The 23,764-nt window shown below is 44.8% G+C and overlaps 1 protein-coding gene across 1 annotated transcript in view; it reads right to left on the bottom strand.

Moving 5' to 3' along the window:
- Positions 1-23,764, bottom strand: part of ADAM17 (ADAM metallopeptidase domain 17) — a 597,876-nt gene that overhangs the window by 45,329 nt on the left and 528,783 nt on the right. The window contains exon 16 of the mRNA XM_085610726.1: positions 19,847-19,925. Coding sequence (XP_085466852.1) covers positions 19,847-19,925 — 79 coding nt within the window. The remainder of the gene's footprint in view (positions 1-19,846; positions 19,926-23,764) is intronic.

The following is a 23,764-nucleotide window of genomic DNA, read 5'->3' as shown; positions in this document are numbered from 1 at the left end:
AGAGACGTACTTTTCAAGTATCACAAAAATCATTCCACTCGTTAGTCCGCCCCTTGCAGCAAGGAGTACCAGAGGGCTCGTCTCGGAGCCCCACTCTTTTCAATGTTTATGTTAGCCCTCTGGCTGGGGTCATTGAGCAGTATGGTTTTACTGTTGTCTCATACGCTGATGACTCTCAGCTTGTCATTACTCTGTATCATATTAGTGCGCAGATTGCGTCCTACCTATGTGCATGTCTGTCCGATGTTCTCACTTGAATGGGCTTCAAGTGCTTAAAACTGAAAGCTGAAAAGACAGAGATCATGGTACTGGGCAAGCATTCGAATATATGGTCTAATGGCTGGGGGGACAGACAATATCTACACAATTACCATCCCCCAAGCTCCAGGTTAAGAACCTGAGCATCTGGTTCAATGAGCAGATCAATGCTCTTGCCAGAAAGTGCTTTGGGATATTGAGATCCCTAAAAATGTTCCTTTACCTTCTTCCCGAGCTGCCCAAAAAACAGTCATCCAGGTGCTGGTTATATTCAGATTGGATTACTGTAACATTCTGTACTTGGGTGTCTACCAATCGCAACTGAAGAGGCTTCAGTGCGTGGAGAATGCGGCATCTCGGACAATGCTTGGACTCCCGAGAAGAGCTTCTTTCAGCATTGCAATGAAGAAGCTGTACAGTTTACCAGTGAAAACCAAAGGAAATGATGGACGGAGTGTTGAACATTGCAAGCAGTCTGACCCTGTGCCTCATGGGAACAGTCCAGCCCGAACTGCCGTCCATCATTTCCTTTGGTTTTGCTTTGTTCGCCATAAGTTGGCAGGGTATGGTCAGACGCGAGTCCCTTGGTCACTTTGCCACTGGATTCAAGCAAGCCTGGCTGAAGACGGCTGAAATGCCAGAAACCGGTCCTAGGAAGCTTGTTTCCGGTCCAGGGAAGACATGGCTTGGCAGTTCGGGCTGGACTGTTCCCATGAGGCACAGGGTCAGACTGATTTGCATATGGCCATGTCTGAACTGGGGTGGCAGAGTGGGCTAAAGAACGGTGATGGGTTAAACCCAGATCAGTTGACTGGGGGTGAGTGCTTGCAATGTTCAACACTCCGTCCATCATTTCCTTTGGTTTTGCTTTGTTCGACATAAGTTGGCAGGGTATGCTCAGACGTGAGTCCCTTGCTCACTTTGCCACTGGATTCAAGCAAGCCTGGCTGAAGACGGTTGAAATGTCAGAAACCGGTCCTAGGAAGCTTGTTTCCGGTCCAGGGAAGACATGGCTTGGCAGTTCGGGCTGGACTGTTCCCCTGAGGCACAGGGTCAGACTGATTTGCATATGGCCATGTCTGAACTGGGGTGGCAGAGTGGGCTAAAGAACGGTGATGGATTAAACCCAGATCAGTTGACTGGGGGTGAGTGCTTGCAATGTTCAACACTCCGTCCATCATTTCCTTTGGTTTTGCTTTGTTCGCCATAAGTTGGCAGGGTATGGTCAGACGTGAGTCCCTTGCTCACTTTGCCACTGGATTCAAGTAAGCCTGGCTGAAGACGGCTGAAATGCCAGAAACCGGTCCTAGGAAGCTTGTTTCCGGTCCAGGGAAGACATGGCTTGGCAGTTCGGGCTGGACTGTTCCCATGAGGCACAGGGTCAGACTGATTTGCATATGGCCAGGTCTGAACTGGGGTGGCAGAGTGGGCTAAAGAACGGTGATGGATTAAACCCAGATCAGTTGACTGGGGGTGAGTGCTTGCAACGTTCAACACTCCTTCCATCATTTCCTTTGGTTTTGCTTTGTTCGCCATAAGTTGGCAGGGTATGCTCAGACGTGAGTCACTTGCTCACTTTGCCACTGGATTCAAGCAAGCCTGGCTGAAGACGGCTGAAATGCCAGAAACCAGTCCTAGGAAGCTTGCTTCCGGTCCAGGGAAGACATGGCTTGGCAGTTCGGGCTGGACTGTTCCCATGAGGCACAGGGTCAGACTGATTTGCATATGGCCATGTCTGATCTGGGGTGGCAGAGTGGGCTAAAGAACGGTGATGGATTAAACCCAGATCAGTTGACTGGGGGTGAGTGCTTGCAAAGTTCAACACTCCATCCATCATTTCCTTTGGTTTTGCTCAGTTTACCAGTGAAACATAGCATCACCTTCAAGGCTCTCTGTTTCTGCGACAAAGCACTTGCTCATCAAGGCCCTGCTTATCTTCAGGATCAGGTTACTCCTTATGCTCCGAGCAGAACTCTGAGGTCACTGCGGCCAATTTGGCTGGCATCCCTAGATTCAAGAAGGCGAGTGTGGGTGGCTGCGCCTTCAGTTACTTGGCTCCCAGGATTTGGAGCTCATTACCGCTCCACCTTCGGCTGGCACCCACCAAAGTGATATTAAGAAAGCAACTGAAAAGGAATATGCTACTTACCAGTATGCATCTGTTCTTGGCATGTAGAGCTGCAGAGTTGTACACTTAGCATAGATCGCCATCTGGTGTTGGGCCCGGATGTTTGCAGTTTGTTTTTGTTCTTTGGACAGTCTTTGGAAGTCACGAGTTCGGTGACTCCTCCTTCGGTCCGTACTGCGCATGGGCTTCGGCTCCATCCTCAGATTGTTTTTCGCCAACAGGGAAATGATGGAGCGTAGTAATAACAGTGAGAAACCCATGTGTGTTGTATCTAAATAAGATGGACTGGAACGGATACAGGTAGCCGGGGAGGCGGGTGGGCGTGTACAACTCTGCAGCTCTACATGCCAAGAACAGATGCATACTGGTAAGTAGCATATTCCGTTCGAGGCATATGAGCTGCAGATTGTACACTTAGCATAGATTATATAGCAGTACCCAACCTTAGCGGCGACCACCGGTATCCGTTGCAGTGGTTTGAAAAAGTGTCTTCAGTACAGCCTGGCCCACACTAGCTTGCTGCTTGGAATGCACATCTACACAGTAATGTTTTGTGAAGGTGTGCGGTGTTGACCATGTGGCTGCTTTGCAGATGTCATCTAAGGGTATGTTCCCTAGAAAAGCCATAGAAGCCCCTAACGTTCTAGTAGAGTGGGCTTTAGGTGGAACAGATAATGTTCTTTTTGCCTTTTGATAGCAAATTTGTATACACTTTACAATCCACCTAGCTATCCCTGATTTAGAGATGGGGTTGCCTTTATGTGGTGGAGAGAAGGAAACGAACAATTGTTTAGTCTTCCTGAAGGGTTGCGTTCTTTGTATGTAGTACAGCAAAGCCCTTTTAACATCGAGTGTGTGTAAGGCCCTCTCTGCAACAGATTGGGGTTGCGAGAAAAAGACAGGTAATTCCACCGATTGATTGAGATGGAAGGGGGAAATGACCTTGGGCAGAAACTTCGGATTTGTACGAAGTATGACCTTGCTGTGATGTATTTGTAGGAAGGGTTCCTGTATAGTGAATGCTTGTATTTCACCAACCCTTCTAAGGGAAGTGATAGCTACGAGGAAAGCTGTTTTCCAGGTGAGGAACTGTAGCTCACATTTATGCATTGGTTCGAAGGGTGGACCGTGTAAGAACTACATTTAGATTCCATACAGGGGAAGGTGGTGCCCTGGGAGGAATTACTCGTTTAAGGCCTTCCATAAAGGCTTTAATAGCGGGCACTCTGAACAGTGATAAATGCTGTCTGTTTTGTAGATAAGCAGCGATCGCTGCTAGGTGTAGGCGTATGGATGAATATGCCAGGTTACACCTGTGAAGATGGAGCAGATAGCATATGATGTGCTGTATGGATGCATCTAAAGGGTTGAGTGTATTGTTACGGCAGTAAATTACAAATCTTTTCCACTTTGCGGCATAGCATGCTCTAGTGGTAGGACGTCTGGCTTCCATGATGATGTTCATGCAATCAGGGGGAAGGTTAAGGTATCCAAATTCTAAGATTTCAGGAGCCAGATCGCAAGGTTGAGCTGAGCTGGGTCCGGGTGCCTGATTTCTCCATGGTTCTGGGTTAGGAGGCATGGGGACAGGTGCAGTTTTTGATGTGGTACCACCGATAGCTGTAGTAGTGTGGTGTACCACGGCTGCCTGGCCCATGTTGGGGCTACCAGAATGAGTGTGAGGGAGTGCTGCTGTAGCTTCCTTACCACTAATGGAATTAGCGGGAGAGGTGGAAAGGCGTATGCAAATCTGCCTGACCAGTTCATCCATATCGCATTGCCCTTGGACAATGGGTGTGGGTATCTGGCGGCGAAGCTTGGGCATTTTTTGTTTTCGTGGGTGGCGAAGAGGTCTATCTGAGGATGCCCCCACTGTTGGAAGAATGGGTGAAGAACTTGTGGATGTAGTTCCCATTCGTGTAGTTGTTGCGTTTGTCTGCTGAGCAGATCTGCCACGGTGTTTTGTACGCCTGGAACGTGCTGTGCCAGGAGAAAGATGTTTTGGGGAATTGCCCATCTCCATATGCTCTGGGCTAAGCGGGAGAGCTGGGGAGAGTGTGTCCCCCCCTGTTTTTGGATATAATACATTGCAGTCATGTTGTCTGTGCGAATGAGGACTGCTTTGCCAGAAATCTGTTTTTGAAAGGATTTTAGGGCTAGAAAGATCGCCAAGAGCTCCAGATGGTTGATGTGGAGCGATTTTTGCTGTGGCGTCCATAGACCTTGCATTGTGAGGTGTAAGATGTGCGCTCCCCAGCCGGAGAGCGATGCGTCCGCTGTTCGAATCACCTGAGGAACCGGGTCCAGGAACGGCCGCCCTTTGGAAAGGTTTGTGGTGTTCCACCACTGCAGAGAGTGATGGGTGCGGCCGTCCACCAACACCAGATCCGTCAGCTGATCCTGGGCCTGGTTCCACTGTTGTGCTAGGCACTCTTGAAGTGGACGCATGTGGAGTCTTGCATGGGGCACTATGAAAATGCAGGACGCCATCATTCCTATGAGCTTCATAAACACTCTTGCTGGAAGAGAGTGTTGAGGAAGGAATGTTTTGCGCAAGGCTTGTATGCTTGCGATTCTGGCTGAATTTGGATAGGCAATACCTTTGGAGGTGTCTATAGTTGCCCCGAGATATTGCTTTGTGTGAGATGGTAAGAGGTGGGACTTTTGGTAGGTCACCGTGAAGCCTAGCCGGTGGAGTAGTTGAATGGTGCTGTTGGTATGTTGCACACATTGATTGTAGGACGCGGCTTTTATTAGCCAGTCGTCTAGATAAGGGAAGACGTGAATTTGTTGACGCCTGAGGTGTGCTGCTACAACTGCTAGGCATTTGGTAAACACCCGTGGTGCGGTGGTGACCCCGAAGGGGAGAACCGTGAATTGGTAATGCTGACCGTCCACCACGAACCTGAGGTACTTCCTGTGAGAAGGGTGTATTGGAATGTGAAAGTATGCGTCCTTGAGATCCAAGGTAGTGAGAAAGTCTCCCTGACAGAGGAGCAGGAGGACTTGTTGTAGGGTGACCATGTGGAAATGGTCTGAATGTATGTACGCATATAGAGGCCGGAGGTCCAGAATGGGTCTCAGGGTCCCGTCTTTCTTTGGTATAAGGAAATACAGGGAGTAGACCCCTAGATTTTGCTGATTGACGGGGACCTGCTCTATAGCGTGTTTTTGGAGGAGGGAGAGCACCTCCTGTTTGAGCAGTGTGGAATGTTCTTGAGACATTAGACGGTGTCGTGGTGGGATATTGGGTGGGGTAGATGTTAGCTCGAGACAGTACCCTGACCGAATAATTTGGTTTACCCATTTGTCCGATGTTATGGATTCCCATGCGTGGATAAATTGTTGTAGTCTGCCCCCGACCGGAGTGGGATGGTCTGGGGGGAGGGAAGGGAAGTCATTGTGCGGGCGGGGTTGCGGAACAGGTGGTGTTAGTTTTGCCCCTGCCCTTATTGTTGTTGCCTCTGTAACCACCCCTTTGGTTGCCCTTTGAAAAGGTATTTTGAGGAGGGGACTTGTAGGAGGTAGAGGCGCTATCGGTGGAGAAGCCTCTGCCTGTGCTACGAAAGGATGAGCGTCGAAAGGAACGTTTAGGGGCCTGTGATTGGAGTGCCCCCATAGACTTTGTTGTGTCTGTGTCCTTTTTCATCTTTTCCAACGCTTCGTCCACCTTTGGCCCAAAGAGAGTTTGTTGGTCAAAAGGGTGATTTAGTATGGACGCCTGGACTTCAGGCTTGAACCCTGAGATCCTGAGCCAGGCATGACGACGAAGCAGGACACTGGTATTTATTGCTCTAGAAGCAGTGTCGGCTGCATCGAGGGCACACTTAATGGAGGTGTTTGTAATTAGTTTACCCTCCTGTATCAGTTCATGAGCCTTGCGCTTGTGTTTTTCGGGGAGGTGCTGCATAAGAGCCTCAAGTTCGTCGTAGTGTGCTCTGTCATAGCGCGCAAGTAGCGCTTGTGTATTTGCAATGCGCCACATGTTTGCAGCTTGGGAGGCGGTGCGTTTGCCAGACGCGTCTAAAAGTTTCAATTCCTTGTCTGGCGGTGGGGCTTCTCCTGAGGACTGGGAGTTAGCCCGTTTTCTAGCTGTGGAGACAACTAGGGAATCTAAGGGAGCAGGGCCCTTAATGTATGCAGGGTCTGTGGGTGCCGCCTTGTACTTTTTTTCTATTCTAGGGTTCAGTACCCTGGCCCTCACAGGGTCTTTGAACACCTCTGCAGCATGCTTGGTGACACCTTTAAGCATGGGCAAAATAGACGTGGACTTGTCCTGGATGTCAAATGTGTCCAGTAGATAGTCATCTTCCACTGGTTCGCTATGCATGTCCACCCCATGGTAGTGTGCTGCTCTCTGCACTAAGTGGTGAAACCCTAAGGAGTCCTCTGGAGGAGACGGCCTGGATGGGTATAGGTCGTCCTGAGGCATATCAGGTATGTCAGGGTTGTGGTAGTCTTCCCATGGGTCTGGGGTCCCCGGTGGAGTGGGGTCCATTGGGGCGTCCGCTGGGTCATAATGTGGATCCCCGAAGTCCGGATCTTGGGACGGGGTCGGGGAGTGATCATGTAAGGGTGGCGGAGACCTGGGAGGGGGAGGGGGTGGAGGAGGTGGAGGAGGTGGAGGAGGAGGTAGTGGGGAGGGCACACTGAGAGGAGAAGTAGCAGAGTCCTTCCGTTTGGGCAGTGGAGGAGGAGCTGGTGTGTCAAGACGTCTTTTCTTGACAACTAAAGTCAATAGCCCAGTCTTTGGATCTTTAAATAGAGTCTTTTGCAAAGGGTCTGGTGTAAAGAGATCCAGTGGCGCCGATGTTTTCGGAGCCGAGGGTTTCGATGGTTTCTGTGCGCCATGCTTTTTTGGAACCTCCGGTTTTTTCGGCGTCGAAGGAGTTTTCGGCGCCGGAGCGTCGGTGCCGACAGATTTGTGTTTGTGTTTCGTCGGCACCGAGAGTCCAGGCTTCGGCACCGGTGGCTTCGGAGTGAAGCTGGGTATCACTTTCTTCGGTGCCGGATGGTGTTTTTCGGCACCAGGCGTCGGCTGGCTCGAGCCCGAGCTGCCGTGAGACTTTTGAGGCTTCGACACCGGGCCCGAAGGTGGGGTGATGGAAGCTGTGTGCTTGGTTTTACCCAGGCCTGCAGGCGAGGGTGTAACCGGAGTCTCTTTGGTTTTGGGCGCGGGGGTGGGAGGGGGTACAGTACTCACGACCCGCTGCGCCGGTGTGATGTCCTCCACGTCGGAGTCGTCGGCCTTGGAAGCGCTGACGACGTCGTCCTCCTGCTCGGTGTGTAGTTGCCCCGAAGCTTCGGCGTCGTCTCCGAAGATGTCCGGTGGAGCCGCGGTCGAGGAGTGCGCCATGGTGCGTCGAGCTCTTCGATCCCGGATGGTCTTTTTAGATCGAAAAGACTTACAGGCGGGGCAGTCTCTAGCCTCGTGTTCTGGGGAGAGGCAAAGGTTACACACCTGAAGGAGGTCGGTGTGGGGAAATTTAGACCCACATTTTGGGCACTTTTTGAACGGAGTCCTTTCCATCGGCCGGGACCGGAGTCGAGGAGGCCCCGAAGGCCGGTGCCGATGTACGGGATGGAGAAAAGTGCCGCTTCGAGAGATGAAGATTGATGAAGAAAACTCGAAGAACGAGGATTTTCCGTCGAGGCTGGAACCGTAGAAGTTCGAAGCCGGAGCACGAAGTATCACATCCGAGCCCGATGGCGGAAAAAAACAATCTGAGGATGGAGCCGAAGCCCATGCGCAGTACGGACCGAAGGAGGAGTCACCGAACTCGTGACTTCCAAAGACTGTCCAAAGAACAAAAACAAACTGCAAACATCCGGGCCCAACACCAGATGGCGATCTATGCTAAGTGTACAATCTGCAGCTCATATGCCTCGAACATTGGCTTTTTGATTCCAGTTAGACTTCCCTGTTACGCTCTACTTTACGCACTCAGCCTCCTAGGGCTGGGACACCGGATGTGAAATGGCATTATTATTATCCAGGATAGCTCCAATGAAAGTCAGTCTCTGTAAAGGAGTCTGGTGTGAAATTTGGCACACTGATTGGGAACCCCAAGGATGTCAGGAGGTTTGCCATTGCCTGAAGGTGATCTATGACTGACTGTGGTGAGTCTGCTTCAACAGCATGTTATTGCGGTAGGGTTAAATTAGGAAAACTCTGAAGGTATGCTGCGACCGACCACCACCATTACTTTTGTGTACACAGAAAGGGCTCTGGTGAGCACAACAAATTGAAAATGCTACTAGCCCACCTTGAATCGCAAGGAGCATCTGTGGGACTGAAGGATAAGTGCATGAAAGTAAGCGTCTGGCAAGTCCAAAGTCACCATCCAGTCACGTGTATCAAAGACAGACAAACCCTGGGCCAGCATGAGCATCTTGAATGTGTCCTTCTGCAAGAAGGCATTCAGAGGGTGGATATCTAAAAGAGGACAAAGGGCTCCATCCTTCTTCGGCAAGAGGAAATAACAGAAGTAACAGCCATTCCCCTATTTTTTGGGTCGGAACTGTCTCTATGGCTCCTTTGCCCCAATGAGCATTCACTTCTTGGAGTAGGATGTACAAGTGTTCCTCTGAAAGATGTTTGGATGTGGGTGTGAGGTGCGGTGGGTCGAAAATCTATAGCAGGGAATAGCCTTGCTGGTTGATCTGGGGACCACTATTTGGAGGTTATATTTTGCCACTCCTGGAGAAAGTATTTGATCCAGCCTCCCACAGGATGGATGTGTGCTGCTAAGGACAAACTAAAGCAGCTTGGAGGTAAATGCCGGAGGGCAGGGGACTCTGAAGTTTGCTGTCCCTGATGGCCTAGGCCTTGCCGGCTCGACCCCTGTCCAAAAACCCTGAAAAGACCGAGATGCCTTTTGCATTGGGAGTTGGTCTTCATGGTAACCCAATCCTCTGGAGTAGACTTGAAAGGAGCGAAACTGGTGAAGGTACAGTCTCACTGGGAAGAAAGGCCTAGGGACACACAGTAGCCTGGCTCTCATTAAATCGTTTCTATGCCACATAAGCCTGCTCACCAAACAGATGAGACCCCTCAAATGATATGTCCATCAGGGAGGCTTACATGATGTAATCCAGAGAAGCCTCTGGATCACATCAAAGCGCACCGCTGAAACACCATGCTAGTGCCAATTGCCCTGCAGAAGCAGCCAGCGCTGTCCAGTCCATAACAGATAATATGCTTTGCAGTGTTTTGACCATGTTGGATGATTTGAGCCAAAAAGGCTCAAAAATCCTCATGGACTGCTTGCAAGCTCTTGCCAGACATGTTCCACAAGGCATGGGTATATTTCACCCTATATGCTAGATCTCAGATTTTGGGAATAGTATGTCCAAGGCAAGGCTTACACAAAATGGTAAACTGAACTTTGCTGAAGCACCCGTGGACAGGACGATCACAATAAGATCTACATTTCAGTTATTCATGGTCTACAGTGGCAAAGCGGGGGTACTGTGAATATGAATAAACTTGAGGCATCATTTACTACTGTGACTGATAACATGTCAGATTGTGCAGATGAGTGTCAAAGAATGACAAGAAGTCTAGTTCAAGAATAGAGGCAAACTTGATTTTATGTGAAACTGTATCATTCAGGATCAGAACTTAAGGTACCTTCTCTGTTCATTGTTTCCTTTTCCATATACACCAAGAGGAGGGAGTAAGACACTTGTGGCACCGACAAACAACCCAGACAGCCTCAATTTGGACCTGCAGTTTATGCTTCTAAAATAAACAAGTGGAGCCTGAAAAATATATTTAAGTCTCCAGTGTTAAATTATCTCACTAGTACTCTTGGTCAGATTTATTTCTTCCCTGATTCTATTAGAGGAGCAGCTTTCTAAAAATCATCTTGTTTCTGAAATATACCCTCTAGAACCCTCTATTAGGAAAACATATTGATTATATGTATATGTTTTATCATGTGCTCTAAAGTTTACCCGTGCATTTTTGCATCCTTACGTTTTTGCAGAACTGCTTTTGTTTACTGATTTAAAGCAACTATGTCGTTTTCTGTAATGTGTTGCTGCTATGGTTACCATTTGTAGCTCTAGAATGTTGGTTTGAGACATTACAATCTGACACAATTGTGCGCCCTGTGGGGGCGGCCTCTTACCTTTACTTATCTTCAATAAATCTGATAAACTCACTTGCTACAAATTCTTTTGCGATGACCTCGAAGAGTTCATGTGAGCCTGCCTTCATTGAAAGAATCAACATGTCATCCGTACACCAGTTTGGACACAACATTTAGAGCACAGGGTTCTGATTGTCATGCTCACCCCAAACTCAGCCTGCGGCTTCTCATTTTGGCTTCATTTCGGTGGGCGCACTCTGGAAGACGAGTGATCTTTGCAGCATTTTACCTCTTTCAAGCAGGCCAGCACTCAATGAGGCGTATATCAGAGGAACGCAAAGGTGATTCTCAGGTGGAGAGGAGCAGCGGGACGTGATTGCTGCACCCTGCCATCATCTGACAATTGACATCACTGGTCAGCCACCATTTTGGGTGTTCCTTATATCTACTACGGCACTCATGGATATCAGAGGTTTGATGGCACTCCAGGATTAAATGTACTGTGTTTAGTAATTTGGCACATCACAGTGATGTGCACACCCTTTAGGTAACAGTCCTTTCAAATGTGTGTGGATTGCACAGTCTTCACACACTTCTTGGTGATTTTACTCATGTCTAACTATGTATGTCATGGTGACACGCATATGTTGCAAAACTGCTTCCAGGGGTAACATGCACACTCTTGTGTGTCACAGTGATACACACACCTTTTATGACACAGCTTCAACTGTGACATTATACCTTACCTTGACAGGAAAAGTCAGCTTTTGTCAACAGCATAAAACTAACACTTCCCATTTTTTTGTTTTTGCTTGTATGACTCATTTTGTATGTTAACCTCTTGTAAATTCTAGCACCCAACAATAGATTGTTTTTCGATGTTGGTGTTGCACTCTAATCTGTTCACCCTGTGTTAGTAGTTATCTATACCTGGTTGTCTTCTAAGGGTAGTGCCTTTGAATTCTGGCTGTTGTAGTTTCAACGACCATGCAATGCAGTCCGTGAATTCTCCACCAGCATTCTTGTAAACACCTGGGAATCCACCAATTTTACGGAAAAGCTGGTTTGATACTGTTGTGATCTCTGTAGATAGACACCTGGAGCCAGTATGTATTGTTAAGCCATCTTTATTCAGTCTCCAGTTCAGGTTACATCTGTCTCTACTCCAGCCAGCCTAGTGTGGTACAAGCCCCACCAGGAGCAGCCTCCCTAGCTGCTCAGCCCATCTTCAACTGCCAACACTCATCCACTCAGACACCCAGGCATTCCATGCATCACAGGCACACCAACATTCTATGACCAACTCACGCTCTGGCTGAGCAGCTAGTGGCAGCAGGACTGGACTACATGTTATTCAATTAAGTAGGATATAACATTATCCCTTTTTCTTCAACGAAAACAAACCTGCAAGAGATAAACATCAAGGAAGAACTATCCACAAGAAAAGTGAATAATGGTACAAGTGCCACGGATGCAAACATAAAATTAAAACATCGCAAAAGAACCATTATACAAAGAACGGATAAGATAAATACATTTGATAAACAATATCTCCCATCCCTTCCTTAAAGAAATAAAAAAAACTTTATGAAGCAAGAATAACATTACCCGTAATACATTTGAAGCATTTAGCATTAAACACTGTGACGTAATGCACTACAACGGAAAGGGTAAAAGACCCCACACAACCAATGCCCAAAGTCATAACCTAGAGTAGCACTAAAAAATAGCATACCCTACTACTACAATCCCAAAAGAAAGGGAACTAAACATGTATATGGGTCGTCACCCATAGAAACTCCCATGAAAGGACGTACAATAGTACTGCGCGCAACTACAACCCAACCCTGTGTGAGGGTTAACCATAAAAAGATGTACATTAGTACTGCGCGCAACTATCTATGGACTAAACCATAACCCTACCCTGTGTGAGGGTTAACCTAGGTACTCCAAACCCCTTATAGAGGTTACATACCCCCATATGGGAGTAACACACAAAACTAAACACAGGGCAATTACCCAAAACCTTCCCTCGTGTATGGGAACAATGTGATGACCACCCACAGGAAAACAATCACTGTAAAATGAAGACCCATCCTCAAACTATACACCTGTGGCATCACAACTTTTTCCTCTTGTCACAATACTAAAAATTAAAGCCATTCCGTTAACTGTAAAACAGTAGTACATTGTGCCCCTCACCGGTGAGCGATATCTCACCCGAGTTGTGACAGGTCTGGACTTTCCCTGCAAAGAACTACACCCTCAAACTAGAACGCTCCGACATACATGAAACAGAGCACTACACTCTAAGGTTGTCCAGACGGCGACATAGTGACTTGTTACAATACTGTATCACAAATACAAGTAATACTCCACACTGTAGCCTAAATTTTTTGAGCATGTTCTCTTTCCCAAAACAAAATACTACCAATTCCTAAACTCAGACTCTAAATAGTCTTCACAGAATACAGTCTTGCAGAGTTTCACGCAGACTCTAAATAGTCTTCACAGAGCACAGTCTTGCAGAGCTTCTCGTACCACTTGTACTTTATACTCTGAACATTCCAAAGTCTCAACTGGAAACCGCCACTCGTCTCGTTAACTTATTAGACCTTACCTCCACATACAATACCAAGGCAAGATACACCAGGATCTATCATTGCACTTAAGCTGACAGCTTGCAAAACGAAGTAACATCTGGTGTTTCAAGACTTCGGCGTCCACAGAGTGCACAAACCATAGACGCTTGACAAAAGATGGATAACGTGAAGACACCGTGTTGTCACTGGCATACATGTCGACTTGCAGGAAACTTTATTGACTAGGATCGCAAACACCGTGGTTAGCAGAATAAAGCTTGTACTCGGCAACTCTGCACAAATCAGGAACACCAAAAGGAAAAGCAACAGCGGACGCCAACCACAAGATGGCAGGACGCTATCAACGTCGCAGCAGAGTGGCTCACGGCGCGTCGGTGCACACCGTACGTCCAAAAGCAGCTAGGAAGCACAACAGAAGATTCCACCATCGTCATGGAAGGACGTCATCGAAGAAACAGCGCGATCTCCTAGATACAGGTAAGTGTCCACGCGCTGATTGTAGCGCGCGTCTCAGCTTTTTGAATTTAAAATGAGAAGCCACTCCAACTGTAAAACACTGCCAGTCGCCGAAAAATTGTACTATTGTTATTAACCATTGTATCCTGCCGCATATAAACAACAGAGCAAACCACCCACACGGCACCAACGATGCCCAATGCAGCAAAGCGTTGAATGTCACCACTGAGTAGCGAAGCGTTGTATGTCACCGCTGGGTAGAAAACACACTCCGTAGTCTCCACAACTGTGCGGCATCTTCATCATGCTGGCAATGCCAAACCAGCAAAGTCGTGCCCCAAGACACCGATCAGGCACCTCCCCTCAAAAGTAGACGTCCAGAAATCCTCAGATTCATCAAACATGCAGCAGCTGTATAAATACTGATATTAGTGGAAGTAGTGGTCACTCGCCTAGATTGAAAGTCCTGTCAGGCATCAAACATTGACCATTTGTTCTACTGCTGCAAGGAGATCGTTGTGACATAGTACCTTTTAATTAAAATCACTGTGGTTTTGGCAGCTCCTTAAAACGCTGCAACTGTCAAATAAGGACCCTTTAGTACAAGATATAATCCATGTGTGCAGCCACTACACACATTCCGTTTTCACATCTTTGAAATTGACATTTCCTTCTTTCTGTGGCTGGAACACCAGATATGGCTGTATTTTGACTACTCCTCCAACTCACTGTAATCCTTTAAGTGACAAACGTTGTGGCTGGAACACCAGATGCGGCTGTAGCTTAGCTATTCCTCCAACTCACTATAATCCTTTATGTGGCAAACTTTGTGGCTGGAACACCAGATGCGGCTGTAGCTTAGCTACTCCTCCAACTCACTTTATTCCTTTAAATGGCTGTGTTATTCCCAGGCTGTAGTGTCCTTTTGTGATGACACTTCTCTGTGGGCTGTCCATTGGAAAGGACACTGGTGGGGCTGGCGCTGGCTTTCCTGGGAATTCTTTCTTTGTAGATGTAGTTGCTCGTAGGATCTCTTAGTTTCTCCTTTATTTCCTTTATAGTTCCTTTGTTTCAGTGGTTCACCAAGAGTCTCTAGGGTTCAAGTGCGCTCGTCGCCAAAATAAATGTTGTGATCTCTGTAGATAGACACCTGGAGCCAGTTTGTATTGTTAAGCCATCTTTATTCAGTCTCCAGTTCAGGTTACATCTGTCTCTACTCCAGCCAGCCTAGTGTGGTACCAGCCCCACCAGGAGCAGCCTCCCTAGCTGCTCAGCCCATCTTCAACTGCCAACACTCATCCACTCAGACACCCAGGCATTCCATGCATCACAGGCACACCAACATTCTATGACCAACTCACGCTCTGGCTGAGCAGCTAGTGGCAGCAGGACTGGACTACATGTTATTCAATTAAGTAGGATATAACAGATACCTTCAAACATATTTGGGGGGAAATGGGGGCATCACGTTTCTGGCCAGAAAGGAAGATGTTTCTCCTGCTACATTCCGTAGCTCTTGAAGGAAGTGCAGTGCTCAAATATCTACCAGCATTGATTTGAATGAGGGCGAACAGTTTGATGAGTTTGATGAAGCTGTAAAGAATCATCTTAAACTCAGGTTTGATGCCCAACCTAGCTTAGATTTGATTTGATAATAGTTTTTAAAAAAACAGGAATATAAAGGCTAGCAAGATTGTGTCTGTCTACATCTCAGATCTGAGAAGGTTAGTAGCTAAATGTCAATTTGACGCATCTACTGACCAGCTGGTAAAGGACCAGCTCATCTGTAAATGCAAGGATAAAACAATCCGGCAGAAGCTGCTTTCAAGGGGTAATACTTCTCTTGAAGAAACAATCAGAACTGCAAAGAACATCGAAATCTCTAAAGTGGTGGTCAAGGAACTTGGTGGCAGGAATTTTTTCTCTGAGTGTGTGGTAAAGACAAAAGAAGACAAATCTTTAAAAACAGCACGAGGGGAAACCAAATCTTTCTTCATACAGACTAATATCTGCTTCAGATGAGGCAACAATTCAAACCATAACAAAGTTTGCCAGGGTGCCAAAGGCAGCAGTGGTAGTGTAGCAAACATTTCAGGCGTTGATCCTGATGAGAGTGAGCTCACTAAAATTTGTTAAAGGAATTCAAAGACATGGTTGTGGCTGAGAGTGTTGTTGTGCACGGTGACTCCTAAGAGTCTGTTGATCCATACATTAACATTGGTGTTGGGAATAAGAAACTTAGACTGCTAGTAGATTATGATGCCAGAATTACTACAATCATCCAGGAGGTTTTTAGGGGAAGACATTTTAGAATTCTGGGGTAGAAAGATTTTTTGGAACGTTTGTGTTTTAATCAAGGGTCTTTGTACTCTTGGTTGTTTCCATCAGTATTCTTGGTTGTTTCCATCAAAGTTTTTCACATGGAAACCTGGCAATAAGGAGCAAGTTTCTATTGATAGTTCAAACAATCTTACTGAAGAAAATGCTAGCAAATTTTCTTCAGTGCTCTCCAACAGAATAGGCACTACCCAGGGTTTTTATACTCAAGATTAAGGTAAAAGAGGGAACAAAACCTGTCAAGCACAAATTGAGGAGTGTGCCATTTTGTGTAAGAAATTACCTAGAAAATGCATTGATGGGTTTATGTGAGAAAGGTATTATTTAACCCATTGAATTTTCCATTTGGATGACTCCGTTGGAGGGTGCACACAAGAAAAGTGACATTTTAAGGTATGTGTGTACCTCTGGAGTTTAAACAAGTTTTTTGGGTGGATTCACACCCTCTTCCAAAGATTACTGAATTGATGATTATAACTGGTGGCTTAAAGTAGTTTTCTGAACTTGATTTGCCTGCAGCTTACCACCAGGTTGTCCTTGATCCAGCATCCAGACACCTCACAGCTTTTGTCTCTCTGACAGGAACATTGTAATACTGCAGGATGCTTTTAGGGCTTGCTTCTGATGGTGCAGCTATCCAGAGGATTATGTTCCAATTGTTCAGAGGTGTTAAAGGTATACCGATTTTTCAAAATGTCGTCTTGATCTATAACGCCACTAGAGAAGAACATGACTATTCTTGAAAGTGTTTTAAGCATTATGCATAAACACAGAGTTGTACTTAAAGTCGATTAATGTGAGCTCCTTAAGGACAAAGTGGAATATCTGGAGCATGTAGTATCTGAAAAAGGGGCTGAACCGAGACGCGGTTTAGTCAGTACCATCATCAATGCCATTCTGCCTAGTGACAAAAGTAGATTGAAATGTTTCACTGGTCTTTGTGAGTTCTACATGTTTTATACCCGATTATGCCTTCCATGCCATACCTTTTACAACTATGCTAAAAATGTATTGTGTATGTATAGACAAGTAGGAGGGGTTTGATTCGATAATTTGGCAATTGGTGGGGACTTGGATTCTCAAAAAATATTACCATAATTTACAATGCAATATCACCGCTGACACTAACAATTAGGGTTTAACTGCTGTCTTGACCCAAAACAAGAGCAGAGTTAAATACACGCAAGTGTCTGCATCACAAGCGTTAAGTGAAGTGGAAGTTCATTTTTCTGTCACTGACAAGGAGTTGTTAGCTTGTTGGTGGGCTATACAGAAGTTCCATCCTTATATCTGTGGAAGTAGGTTCATGATCAAGAATGACCACAACCTTTTAGTTACCATTTGGTCAGGGGATAAAATTAAGTACCAAACACCTCGCATTGCATGGTTTTCCACAATACCATTAAAGTACAAATTTTGGCATTTATTATAAACAGGGAGGAATAAACCTCAGAGCTATTTGTCACAGTTTCCTTTCAAGATATTGGAGGATAAGGATAATGAGAGTTGTCTTATTGCTGCCATTGATTTAGAATCTATGAGCGCAATCAATGAAAGTGAATGGAGTGAAGAATTGTCTAATTGGTATTGTCCCAAGACATCTCCTTTATCATAAAAGTGTAACACAAGGAAAAGAGTATTACTGAGTTTTGTCATTCTTCTGTGACATTTGCACCTGAGCTTAAAGTTGAAGATGGTATTCTCATGAGTGGAGAGAGATTGGTGCCCCCAAAAATTCTTTGGGGTAGAATGATCAACAGTGCCCATGAAGGTAATCTTTGGAGAACTCTCATAAAACGAAGTGTATGGGTAGTATTCTCGTGACCTCGCATGGACTGGAATATTGATGATTGTGTGAGTGATTGTGTTTTCTATATAAGTTGTGAGAAGGGGCTGAAGGTGTGAAATCCTTCCCTGTAACCTATCGATTTACCATCCAAGCCCTGAGAACAGGTCGGCATTGGCCTGTCTGGGTCTTTCAATTCTCTACCCAGTCATCAGCGCTTTGCCTTGGTTTTAATCAATTACTATTCAAAATGGCCTGGAGTCCGCTTCTTGAGATAACCTAATTCTAGAAATGAGACTGAGTTCTTGCAGGATGTTTTCTGAAGAGAGGGTTTCCCACCCTGATTGGTTTCTGACAATGGTGTTCAATTTGTCAGTAATGATGCAAGTTTGTTCCTGAAGCAGTGTGACATTAAGCGCCTTAAAAGCACACTATATAACCTATAAACTAATGGCTTAATTGAACAAATGAACCGTGTATTGGTTGAGCGTGTTCAGTGGGCGATCACTAACAATGCTGTACGCTCAATGTTGTGGCTTTATGAGGAAGGTGGACAGTATTTTGTCTCTCCACAAAAGTTCTCATACCAGAAGTATGCCTAGTAGTTTCAATTTGTTTCTATGGTTTGTTTTTATCATTCATTTTTTAATTGCTATGTTGATACTTAATCCAGATTAATGTCAGTTCTGGACTGCTGTGTACACTCTTTAAATAATGTTTTATTTTTATATTGTGCGTTATGCGCTTTTTTACTTTGAGTTTTTTTCTTTCATTTTCTCGTGTTTTTTGTAGAATTTGGGGTTCATTGTTGATAAGGGGAAAAGTCATATAGTATTCTTTAATGTGTTGCTACTATTATTACCAGTTGTAGCTCTAGAATGTTGATATGAGGCATTCCAACCGGCTGACAGTTGGAGAGTCATTTGGACTTTCTCCTGTGAGCGCTGTGGGGCATCTTCTTACATTTACTTAACCTTAATTAATCTTCTGAAAACAGCTGATTTTGGACTCACTTGCTACAAACTATTTCCTCCTCCTTCCATTCCCTGGAACTTGAATCCACTTCTGGCTAGCCTTTGGAAGCCTCTACTTTGAATTTGATGGCTAGCACTGATAAAAACTACAGGCCAGTTAGGTTTTTGCCTAAACTGACCATTTCACTTTTCTGAATAGCTGCCAATGTTTTCAGGTCTTGAGACCATTAGCATAGCAATGGTACCATGGCAATGGAACCATAGGCACTAATAAAAGCAGACTAAATGTGTCCCATGTACATGGTGGGATAAAGGAAGGCTCATAAATAGGGTGCAGGGTGTTTTGCACACTCCTGGACAAAATGCCACTGCACCTCCTGCAGCAATGATAGCTAAGTACCTGCTTGGGGCATGGCATATAAAGGCTTTCCATCTGAACTCAGCTTTACTGCAATCCGTAGTACCTCGTATATAAGCACTTTGAGAATAACTATTATTTATTAGCTAAAATCATCAACTAATTCTGCTACTTGATGTTGTGTGCTAGACTGTGTTTCACTCTTGACTGCATGGGAAGTTAATCATTTCAGGTACTACATTTGCATTCTGCACAAATTAATATGATTTCATTTTAAGTGCTACCTCGTGTCAGTTTTGCATAACACTGCATTCATCCAAATGTAGAGGCTACAGAAGAAAACATTGTTTTCATTCACCATCGTGATGTATGCAGTTGCCACAGGGCCTATAAGCACCACCCTATTAATAGCGCTGGGAATAGTGTGAATCTTACTGGTATATAAACAAATATGATATATCTACTATCAATTTCCTTCTCAGATAGGTGACCAGTGATGCTGACGCTCTTTACAGCTTTCATATAGTATAGTTGGTACCTATAAATCTGTGCCAAATGCTTTGACATGCCCAATTTCTGTTTCGAGGGCTAGCTGAAGTATGATAGACACATTTTGTGCATCCTGGAAGACACTAATTTGAAATATGTGCTTTCTGATGTCAACTACATTCTGCATTTCGTCAAGGCACTGAAATCTATATGTGGTAAATAGTTTGTGCACTTTATCACGGGTGAAGTAGATAACAAAACAATTGATAATGGACCATTTTAAATGGGCAATAGTGTTGTGATATATTTTCAATTAGAATTTTCATTTGAATGTAATGCAATAATGAAATATTCTACCTACCAAAGGTGTTGATGCTGAGCTTATCAATGAAATCCCAAAATCTTTCAATCACATCTTGCACTTGCTTCTCACATTTGCCCTGTGCAAAGGTGAAAAGAACACAAAATGATGCAACAAGTATTTCTGCAATGTACATATCTTTTTTTGTCTAGCGTTGTGATCTTAAATCTGAATGAAATCACAGAAAGTAGGTATTGGTTGAGAGCAAAGGGACTCTGAGGGACAATAGTAACTTTAGGGACCATAGTGGTGAGCTGTGCAAGTACAGCATTGTTATTCATTATGCAGCACAGTAACGGAAGAGTAAGAATATTACAAAATATTAAATACTCATTTTCAGAGCCCTACAGACCTAATTTGAGAAAAAATAATTAAGCATACAAAGAGGTACATCATAATAATATTTTATTCACAGCTTTCAACATAATACACACTTTAAGTCAGGGCGTTATTGAATATCAGCCAGATTGCTGCATGTCAGCTTAGCACGTCAGTTTTTGGAATCTGCATCACTGAGACTGGTGAAATGAGAACTCCACTACTAACGCCTCAAATGATTTCATCCTGTCTTCTCCCAACTATTTCCTACTTTAGATATCCCTATCATGTCCTGGAGCCATTCAGACAGTTCACCCACCCTTCGGGCATCTAAAACTCAATACCCCCCCTCACAGCAACTCTGTGACGCCCTCGCTGACCACTACCACAACAAGACAGCAACCATCTACACAAACTTCGATCCCCAACCTAACCTACCGACCTCCTCACCATCCCAACGACCACTACCGCCGACCACTTGCTCAGCTCATGGGAACAACTCAGCACACCGAACACAACTACTTAAATAAACTCCATCCACTTGGGAGCACCCACCGACCCATGCTCCCGACTTTTTTTTTTTTAAATCAATCGTTTTTATTGAGCATTTTAACAACGGAAAAAAAAAATACAAAAGGTTCCAAGCAGTACATTTCCTATTTGTAGAAGGGTTGTTCATATTGCTGATACATAGAGTTTGTCACAGGTATTGGTGACATATTCATTATGTGACAGTTATGCAAAGCATAATATGCTTGTAAACATCTAAGATAGTTTTAACATCTTCTGGCTGTTATGAATGTACAGATATGATACAGACTTAGTAATAGCTGTCAGTTAAACATCATCCTCAGGGCATGGCTCACAATTAGTAAGGGTTTCAGTGGCTTCATCATAATCTTCTTATGGGAACTTTATGGATGCTTTTCTTTTGTGAGGAAAATAAATAAATGATATATAAATGAAGGAAACCAGAAAAGGGATTAAAGAGGAAAAGATAAGGAGAAAAAGGAAGAAGGTAGCCAATGGAACTACTTAGTGTACATTAATCAACAGAGGGTGCAATTATTCCTGTTTGATAAGTCCAGTATGGGGCCATGTACCTTTTGCGGTAGACGGTAGAGGGATTGTTAGTACTGGTATCTTCACTTCTTCATGGAGGTTTAAAGATGAGGCTTGATGTATCTAGGGCGTTTCATAGATTGGTGTGTGGAGCGCACCACAGGGAGAGTTGCAGAGTCAGGTTGTGTGCGACCCTAAGGAAGGTTAGCTTTTCTTTCCATATTTTGTGTGAGACGCCTCTATAATTCTTCCAGTGACATAAAATGACTTTACACGCCAGAGTCAGCATTAGGTCTAGCAGATCACTGTATTTATAATTTTTCAGTAAGGGAACTAGAGGGCCCAGTAGAATATAGGAGATCTCTCTACATGGTGTTATATGAAAGGTGTCTTTGATGCACTCAAAAATCCTATCCCAGAGTGTTTGGAGAAGGGGGCAATAAAACAGTATGTGTGAGAGGTCGCCTACCTGTTCGTTGCAGTTTCAACATATAGGGGAGTCAATGAGGTTAGTCTTGTGCAGTCTGCTTGGTGTCCAGTAGGTTCTGTTGATAATCATAAACTTAGTTTGGGAGAGTGTGGGTGAGATTTTGTTCCTGAAGGGAGTCTTAAATATTTGCACCCAGTCAAACTTGGTCGAGCTTGTATTGATTTCTTTTTCCCATTTTCTCTCATTTTCTTTATGAGATTGGAGGGTTTCTGGTATGAGTAGTTTATGCACTATAGATTCCATGAGTCCCACAGCATTATACAGGGCCAACTTAGCGGGGAGTGAGGGAGGTGCCATTATTAGGGGCAGTTTTGCAATCTGTACTTTGAGTTTCAGGAATTTGAATACGTCAATTGCATCCAGTTCTTTCTCTGTCTTTAATATTGAGAAGGGTTTCGGGAGGGAGTTATCGTAAATGTCTTTAATAAAGTTAATTTCTTTATTGGACCAGTCCTGCCTGAATTGAGTCTGGCCATCTATCTGTTTGTTGGATTGTGCCATAATGATGTCATGTCAGAAATTTTTAATTTGACGTTTGCGAGTTTCTCTAATTGGAAGAGAGCCTCCTTAGTATTTTGTATAATGTATTTGGAGTGGGGGAGAGAGGATAAGTTCATTGTCATTAATGCAGGCAGGGGGATACCCTCAGTTAGATGTCGTTCCACTTCTAGCCACCGCGGCGGATACATAGGGTTTTTGATAAACCAAGCTGCCCCTTGCTTCCATAAGAACGCTGTTAGATATGCTTTAAAATTTGGGAGACCCACCCCTCCTTTGTCTTTATTCTGTTTTAGTTTAATTAAGGAGATTCTTGGCTTCTTCACCTGCCATAAAAAACTGTTGATGATTTTGTCTATGTTCATAAGAAATGTTTCTGAAAGTTTCATCGGAAGCATGCTGATTAGGTAGTTAATGAGGGGGATAACCATCATTTTGGGTGTCTCTACTCTGCCCCACCAGGATACAAATTTTGGTAACCATCCATCCAGTAGTTCAAATATTTTTTTATTAATATTTTTAAATTTTCTTTTAGTGTGGTGATGAGGTTGTTGGTGAACTCCAGACCCAAGTATTTAATTGTACCAGTATGCCAAGTCAAGCCTGAATTTCCTAGTATATCCTTACTACCATGACTGTTAAGTAACTTGACTTCCATTTTTTCCCTGTTCAGTGTGTATTCTGAGACATTTGAGAAGTTTTGTATCAACTTCATAAGCGCCGAAAAAGCATCATCCGCCTTCTCCGAGATAACTAGGACATCATCTGCGTACGTAGTAACCTTGATCACTTTTTCTCAGAAGGATAGGCCTGCAATGTCTTTGTTTTCCCTCAGATATTGTAAAAACAGTTGTATCACGAGTAAAAAAAGGGAAGGAGAGGCGGGCATCCTTGTCTTGTGCCTTGTCTGAGTGGGAAGCTAGAGGAGATTGCATCTCCTGCTCGTACCCTTGCTGTTGGGGCCCCGTATAGTGTCATGAGCATGTCTATGAGAGATTTACCCAAGTTGAAATATGTTTTTCTAGTCATTTAGCCAGTGCTTTAAATGGGACGGTACTCACCGGTACTGAGTACCAGCACTTCTCATTTTTACCGATCTGAGTACCGGCACTTCTCCACTGCCAAGGAGAGTACCGGTACTCATGAAGGTAAGGTCACTGACGCTGGTGCTGCTGAGCTCGAGGGTACCGTAGCGGAGCAGATCTGTACGCATTCTAACAACCAAAGCGCCTCCCTAGCTCTTAGCTGAGTCACTGCTAAAACATTCAGAAGCGGCTCATTTTCGTTATGCAAGGGATGCCTGGGTGTTGAAAATGTCACCGTCCTGCTGTGTTTGATAGAGCAGGCCCTGCCTTGTCAATCACATTCACACTGTCCTTGCTGTGAAGTAATGCAGGAATAACCTCAACTGAAACTTTTTTGAAAGTATGTGTGTGCGTGCGTGTGGAGCTCAGACAGGAAGAGAATCAGGACACTCAGTAGGTAGTTTCAAAGAAATCCGTGGAATGCTTTTGTGTGTGCGTGTCTGCTTGTTTCTGTGTGAATGTGTG

This window comes from Triturus cristatus, chromosome 6 (genome assembly GCF_964204655.1).
Source record: "Triturus cristatus chromosome 6, aTriCri1.1, whole genome shotgun sequence".
Lineage (NCBI taxonomy): Eukaryota > Metazoa > Chordata > Amphibia > Caudata > Salamandridae > Triturus > Triturus cristatus.
The sequence above is the reverse complement of the archived record's forward strand: the minus strand, read 5'-3'. Positions and strand labels throughout refer to the sequence as shown.